This window comes from Strongylocentrotus purpuratus, unplaced genomic scaffold, assembly GCF_000002235.5.
Source record: "Strongylocentrotus purpuratus isolate Spur 01 unplaced genomic scaffold, Spur_5.0 spur5_contig_865, whole genome shotgun sequence".
Lineage (NCBI taxonomy): Eukaryota > Metazoa > Echinodermata > Echinoidea > Camarodonta > Strongylocentrotidae > Strongylocentrotus > Strongylocentrotus purpuratus.
Window position 1 is genome coordinate 1,375,762 of NW_022145574.1, and position 7,409 is coordinate 1,383,170.

The 7,409-nt window shown below is 39.2% G+C and overlaps 1 protein-coding gene across 1 annotated transcript; it reads left to right on the forward strand.

Moving 5' to 3' along the window:
* Window positions 1-278: 278 nt before the first annotated feature.
* LOC587089 (arylsulfatase I) lies at window positions 279-7,046 on the forward strand. Its single transcript, XM_030973530.1, has 8 exons — window positions 279-356; window positions 739-888; window positions 1,678-1,837; window positions 2,298-2,410; window positions 4,456-4,566; window positions 5,675-5,800; window positions 6,325-6,454; window positions 6,673-7,046. The coding sequence occupies exons 2-8, from the start codon at window positions 760-762 to the stop codon at window positions 7,029-7,031; spliced, it is 1,128 nt and encodes a 375-aa protein (XP_030829390.1). The 5' UTR covers window positions 279-356; window positions 739-759; the 3' UTR covers window positions 7,032-7,046.
* The last annotated feature ends 363 nt before the right edge of the window (window positions 7,047-7,409 follow it).

Here is a 7,409-nt window from a genome sequence, read left to right on the forward strand (position 1 = left end):
TATTTCTTATGTTAGTTGAGAGCTGAGATAAGATAGCCACCTGTCAGTGACCTCGCTGTGTGGTCTAATCCCTCCTAGCCACACTAGTGTTGATAAGCTTTAATACAAACTACACAATAATTTTATCGTGAATGCAACGGAGGGGGGGGGGGGGGGGGGGGAATTGCTCAAAATCACGTGACCAGTCAGTCAGTACCTCGATAGTGTCACATGACCTAGAGAATGGTCATGTGACTGAAAGAAAGATATCGCCGATGAGTCTAGCTAGTCAGACACTACTAGTCAGACACTACTGTGTAATACGAACTGGACATTGATTTTGGTCGTAATTCATGACAACGGATAAATAACAAGTGGTATGATCCTGCTATTTTTGATACAATTTACTGTAATTGTGCACGTAATATGCGAGTAAGCCAGTCCTGAAGCCAGTGCCAGTGGCAGTGGCTGCGCCGTGCGGTACGGTTCCCCTTAATAAAATGAACGGCCCCGCCCATATCGGCACCCGACAGCGGCGCGGTGCGCAGCGGCCGCTGGCTTGCTTTATCCCGGCCCTCCACCGATGATGGAGTGCATGGGGTAACCGTCGATATCAGAGACTGATATTTTCAGTCTGATGGTCGTTGTGTTCAGGTTTCTATTGTACGCATGTCAATGACAAATGCTAATGAAGGGAAATCGAACTGTAGAAGTGTTTGCTAAACAGTTTTTTTCTTTTTTACTCTTTTCTTGATGCAGCTCTTTGATTGACAGATTACCATGGAGTGGGGGAAAGCATTGGAGTTTATCGCTTGTTTCATGGTTCTGCTGGCTGGGGCACTGGGGAGTGAAGAATCTAAAGATCATGGCCAGCCACCACACATTATCTTCATTGTAGCTGATGATTTGGTAAGAGCAATTTCAGCATTTCTTTTCATTCTTCCACCCCTCCACCATCAGTTCATCCTTCCATCCATCCACGCACCCATCTCTTCATCCACCCATTCATCATTCTTTCCATTCTCCTATCCCTCCACTATCCATCTATTTTCCCTTCCATCTATCCTTCCATCCATCCATCTATCCATCCATCTATCCACCCATCCCTATATCCTTCCATCCATCCATCCACCCATCTCTTTATCCACTCATTCATCAGCCTTGTCATTGTCCTATCGCTCCACCATTCATGCATCTATCCACCTATTCATCCACCCATCTTTTTATCCATCCATCTATCCTTCCATCCATCATTACATCCATCCATCTTTACATCCATCCATCTATAAATCCTTCTTTCCATCCATTCATCCACCCGTTCATCCACCCATTCATCCACCCATCTCTGTATCCATCCATTCATCAGTCTTGCCATTCTCCTATTACCCATCATCCATCTATCCTTCCATCCATCCATCTATCCATCCTCCTATTCATCGATCTATCTTTTCATCAGTCCATCCAGTCATTCATCGTTAATTAGCCATCGATCATGATAACAAACATCCTAGAAATCTTGTTTGTTTAGATGTTCATAGATGAATTTGAAAATATTAAATGTTTAAATTCTCCTACATTAATTATATGAGCTTAAGAATTTGAAAATATTAAATGTTTAAATTCTCCTACATTAATTATATGAGCTTTTCATCCTCCTATACATTAGTTATGAAATTTGTATCCATTAATTCCTACCAGGGTTGGGATGATGTCAGTCTCCACGGTTCTAGTCAGATCCTGACGCCAAACATTGACACCTTGGCACAAGAGGGCGTAACGTTGACAAACTACTATGTGTCGCCCATCTGCACGCCAACGAGAAGCGCCATCATGACCGGCAAGCATCCCATACACACAGGTTTGCATAGTTAATTTGTATTTTTCTTATTTTTGTGTACTTGATAGAAAGATTAAAAGATGGGAATAATATTCAATGTTGATGTTTGTTATACCAGATTCATATTAAAGCCTGTCTGCACTAGTTTAGTCAGGAGGGATTAGACCTCCCTGCATGGTCACTGACAGGTTGTTTTCTCATCAAATCAGCTCTCAATTAACATAAGAAAAAGGGGATCATGGGGTACCCCCCCCCCCTTTTCAGCACAAGTCCGCTGTGTAAAGTCAATATGGGTAGATCTGTTTTCTTTGTTATACAAGCCAGGCTATAGTTCACAGACGCTCAAAATGCTGAGCAAACGACGATGACTTTCACATTGTTACACCTGGGTGGAGAGTGGCAAAAGTAGATGTCTTTCCAAAGGATGTAAGTACCAGGCTGGGATTCTTAGAATGGCCCTCTGTTGTTCTCGTGTTTACAGGTATGCAGCATGACACCATAGGAGCCGACGAGCCGTGGGGATTGGGTCTGGATGAGAAGACTATGGCCCAGCATCTTAAATCATTAGGTTACAGTACTCATGCAGTTGGAAAGGTAACATTTCATGTACCATTAGCCACATGTAGTTATAGTAATGATAATACTACTAATAATTTAAATATATAATTATAATAGTGATAATAGTGATAATGATAATAATAATGTAATACTCACACAAGACAAAACTAGTCTGACATGATTGTTGACTTGAGCTGCACTGCTATATTCCACTACATCTTCAAAATGGCTGCCAAGGTGGCTAACATGCAGTCCATAGACAATAACAACCAATCACAAGATTGTCAATGAAGTAAGTAACCAATAAGGGAGTTTCCAGATACAATCTGTGCATGGTCATTTGTACCAAAATGGTAAAACCCACAGAGATGAATACTGGATATGCGCTCATGAAAGTTATGTAACATTATTCATTTATGCACCAATGGTACATTCTATGATACGCAGGTGGAAGTATTCTTTTCAAGAGGTTAAACAAAAGGTATTCATGAAGCACATCTAGGACTGTGGCAGTTATTATTCTAAGATGCTCAAAGTGGAACTTCAACATGTGTAAAAGATGTGTGGATATTTGGGGTCATTTGTACCATATGCTATCTGTAAACTCCCTCATAGGAAGCCTATAAGGAAAGATAAAGTGCCATGTGTCTATAGTGAGCTGGATTGAATAGCCAAGAGATAGGAAGAGTGTGTGTGTGCGTGGTGCTATGGCAGGTAAGTTCAATGAGGATGAATGAATAGGGACAGAACAATAGAAGCCAAGAGCTTATTAACAGACACCAGACAATGAATGCAGGTCAGGAGTGTCCTCAGTGAAGCATAACAGAGTGGAAAGCTAAATGTAAAATAAACAAGTAACCATTTGGATCAATAAAATCAAAACCTTACAATAATATCAAAAAATAATAATGGAGATTAATAGTTTTTAATGACATACACTTTTTTTTCTTCTAATTAAAGGATTTACATGATTTACTTACTGGTATACAGATTAAAGATAAACTTGAGTACTGGTAATGCGATTGCATTGTGAAAGAAAAGGTGTGGAATGGATCAGAAAAGTTGATCATGTAGCATATAAGTAATGGTGTGTAATGCAAGGTTCTGGAGTCATCAAAATCATCATAAATTTCGCAGAGTCTTGGTAAAGTAACAATCACTTACACAGAAAGATGTATATGGGACAACACACATTGTGTCGGGGCTAGTATACCCTGATTTCCTTATCTTTCTATGCTCATTACTCAGCCAGTATACATTTTCTTCCAAAATTGTTTGGCACATGACATTTATTTGTAATCTTGAACATTCAGTGTAAGTTTCGTTAGATTCTGTGAGAATTCATTTTCTTTTTTTTTACCAGAACTCAAGTTTATCTTTAATGAAGAAAAAATGCATAGTGAGGATGGTAATAGAAACATACATGTATATATAGGAATGTAAATAAAAGACAAAAATAGAAGTTCCAATTGTACACCCACAAAACTACAATTTACACAAAAGGTATAATTACAGGAGAAGTGTTCTTTGTATTTACTGTGAGAAAATGTAGGTCTTTTAGACTTTACTTTAGCCTTAAAATGTATTATACACATAGAGTGAAGCCTGTGTACATTTTAATGTACTACCTATTTAAATTAGTTGTTTAGGTTAAAACAAAACAATTTGTTACTGATTATAATGAGGATAATAATTGTAATACCGGTAATAGTTAGTTGTTGTATAGGCTAGTACCCATGTCTGTCAGACTTGACATTCCTAATAACTAAAAAAAAAAATGCTGTATTGCCCTTTGCGACCAACCCCAAAATGTTGAAATCTACAGTAGGCTTTTTTTTTAACCGTTTTTTTTTTTTTTGAAAAAAAGATGTAGGTATTTAAAGCATTCAAAACTAAAGAATATCAGCCCAAAGAGAGAGTGAAAAAAAAAAAAGGTTTTTAAAAAAAATCCTGACCAACCGACCCATGTTTTGGTACCCAGTAAAGGGCAATACAGCATCTTTTTTTTTTTAGGCCTGATTGTTTTGTTTTTGTTGTTGTTTCTGTTTTAAGATTTTTTTTTTTAATTTTTTTTTGATTAGTGGCATTTGGGTTATTTTGCCGAGGACTACATACCGACAAGGAGGGGCTTTGATTCTTTCTTTGGCTACTACAATGGAAGAGGGGACTACTATACCCATGAAGATACTGAGGTGAGAACATTGTTTTTAAAGTAACATAACCTTGCCATTTCCTTGTAATCATTTTTGTACATGATTATCATGTTTTTTTGTAAATGAACTTCTCGATCTCGGTTGGCTGACTCTGGGACCTGCTTCTTTTGGGGGCTCTACGCATGTGTGAGACTGTATCGTGTCCATGTTCGTATCCTACTATCTAACATGTTTTGAATTGCGCAGATCTTTGAAACAAGTACGTTGGTCTCTTTGCCGATCCGCCGGTATCGAGAGGCCCATCCTTCACAGGGGCCCCACTCACAAGCATAGCTTTTTGGGGTCCCAATTTCGATCATGTTTGTTTATCATGATTGCTATGCCTGGGTTTTTTCAATTAACTGAACTGAACTAAGAGTAAAAGACTAAAATCACAGAAAATATTTTGTCTATTTCCAACGCAGTACCTTGTGCCATTCTCAAATAAGAGCAATTTAATTGTAACTGATCATATAAGTTTCCTAAATTGGCAATGCTGTGTAAATATAAAATCTTTATTTTCATCTACAAATTTTACAATTTTACAATCTACAATTTTCTTCATTATACTTATAATTTTTTTCATACTAGTTCATTTGATAAACCTTTATATTTTTGCAAGTTATGAAGGATGGGGAATATACGGTCATGAGTTGCCATTTTGAGGAGGGAAAAGTGATTAATTTAGAGGAATAAGAAAACTGCATGTGCACAGCTAATTATTGTAAGTTGCTACCTTATGTAAATTTACGATTGATCAAAGGAGGTATAGTTAACTGGGGGAGGGGATACAATCATTTAGATGATCACAGGGCCATGGGGCTTCATCGTTGTTTCATGTGTGACACATTAAATGGTTCCTGGAGGCTCGATAGCTCAGTCGGTAGAGCAGTGGTTTCGTAATCCGGTGACCCGGGTTCGAAACCAGGTCGATGCGGTAGTGCCCTTTGGTAAGGCATGAATCCTCATTACCAGGCCCCTCGGAGAGGACCTAAAGCCGTCGGTCTTCTGGTTGCTTACTAACAAGCATTTATTGCTTTCTTAGCTGTCAGGTAAGATAACCACCAGTATCACATATTGATAACCCTTTATTTCTTGTGATCTGTAGGGAGGGTTCGGCGGCTACGACCTTCACAAGAACGGAGAGGTTCATTGGCCGGATTTTGGTCAGTATTCCACAGAAATCTTTACCGAAGAAGCCCAGCAGATTATCAAGACGCACAATGCATCACAGGTTAGAATTCAAAATATTTATAACTAGTTGGGTAGTATTCTAAAGAAATCTGTATTGAAGAAGCCCAGCAGATCCTCATGACCCATAATGCACCACAGGTGGGACATGAATATTCATAGTTATTTGAGAGATACTTTGGTCACCGAAATTTGTAAAACTCGTGTGTGATCAGTTAATTCAAGGAGCTCAAGTGCTTTAGAAATCTACAAAAACCTTTGCTATCATACCTTCGCTGGATGTCTCCCGAAAATATCTCAAAACTCTCCTCTTTGACCATGAGTAACAACTTCTTCGATACTTTGTATGTAAAGCGCTGTGAAACAACAGTTAGTTTGTAAGAGCGCTATAGAAATGACTCATTGTATTGTATTGTAGTGTTTAAGTTTAAGTTTCTCCATGCTAAAAATTCCGGCATGAGATCACAGATTTTCTATCTTAATAAGAAAATAATCATAACTCTAATCAACTAAAACATGGTTATTTCTCTCTTTCTTTCTTTCTTTTCCTTTTTGCTGTTCATCCAGCCTCTATTCCTGTACCTAGCGCATCAAGCCGTGCATGCAGGAGTGTATGGGAAGGACCTGGTAGAGGCGCCTCACAAGTACTACCAGATGTTCCCCAATATTAAGACTGAAGGAAGAAGAATGTTTGCAGGTAACACTTTATTTTCACAACTTCAACCCCCCCCCCCTCCTTTCTTCAAGTTCTGATATTTGTTTTCTTTCTACTGTTTTTAAGCATCAATATATTTTTAGAGACAGCAAAAATGAAGAGAAAGAAAGAGAGAAATAACCATGTTTAAAGCTGATTAAAGTTATGATTATTAAGCACTGTTTTTATTATTATTATTATTATTCGTGTCTTCCATTCAGCGATGGTTGCAGGTTTGGATGACTCTGTAGGCAACATCTCCCAGACACTTCAAGATGCAGGTCTCTATAACAACTCCATCATCGTCTTCACAACTGACAACGGGGGACCCACCAACGGCTACGACGGCAACCACGCCAGTAACTGGCCCCTGAGGGGGTGCAAGCACACACTGTGGGAGGGCGGGGTGAGGGGCACTGCCTTCGTGAACAGCCCCCTCATTGAGAAACCCAGACGCTTCAGTGACCGCATGATGCACGTCTGCGACTGGCTGCCTACGCTGTATGGCGTAGCCGGGGGTGACCCCAAGGAGCTGACGAATTTGGATGGATTTGACCAGTGGGATGCTTTGTCAAAGTAAGTAAGAACTTTGTTACCTTGTTCTGTGGTATGCATCATAGCAAATATACAGAGAAACAGGACAGAAATGAACAGATAAAACAGAACCTTATAGGGTTCATTATATTTTCTCAAATCTGCCTCTGTATTTCGCCTTTTGCTCTTTTCTACTTATTTGCATGTACCTTAGTTTGTGTTTTTTATGCCTCCGCCACCGAAGGTGGTGCCGGAGGCATCATGTTTTCGTGTTGTCCGTCCGTACGTCCGTACATCCGTCCGTACGTCCGTCCCGTTTGACCGTTATCACAATATCTCAAGAACCATTTAAGATTTAAACTTAAGACTCGGGAATAGTATTTATCACCATAGGAAGACGATCTGATTAGATTTTGGAGTACGT

Coding starts and splice junctions, on each gene's coding strand:
- LOC587089 (XM_030973530.1), top strand. CDS start 760: ATGGAGTGGGGGAAAGCATTGGAGTTTATCGCTTGTTTCATGGTTCTG. Junction 1,838..2,297: donor CAAGCATCCCATACACACAG/GTTTGCATAGTT, acceptor TCGTGTTTACAG/GTATGCAGCATGACACCATA. Junction 2,411..4,455: donor GTACTCATGCAGTTGGAAAG/GTAACATTTCAT, acceptor TTTTTTGATTAG/TGGCATTTGGGTTATTTTGC.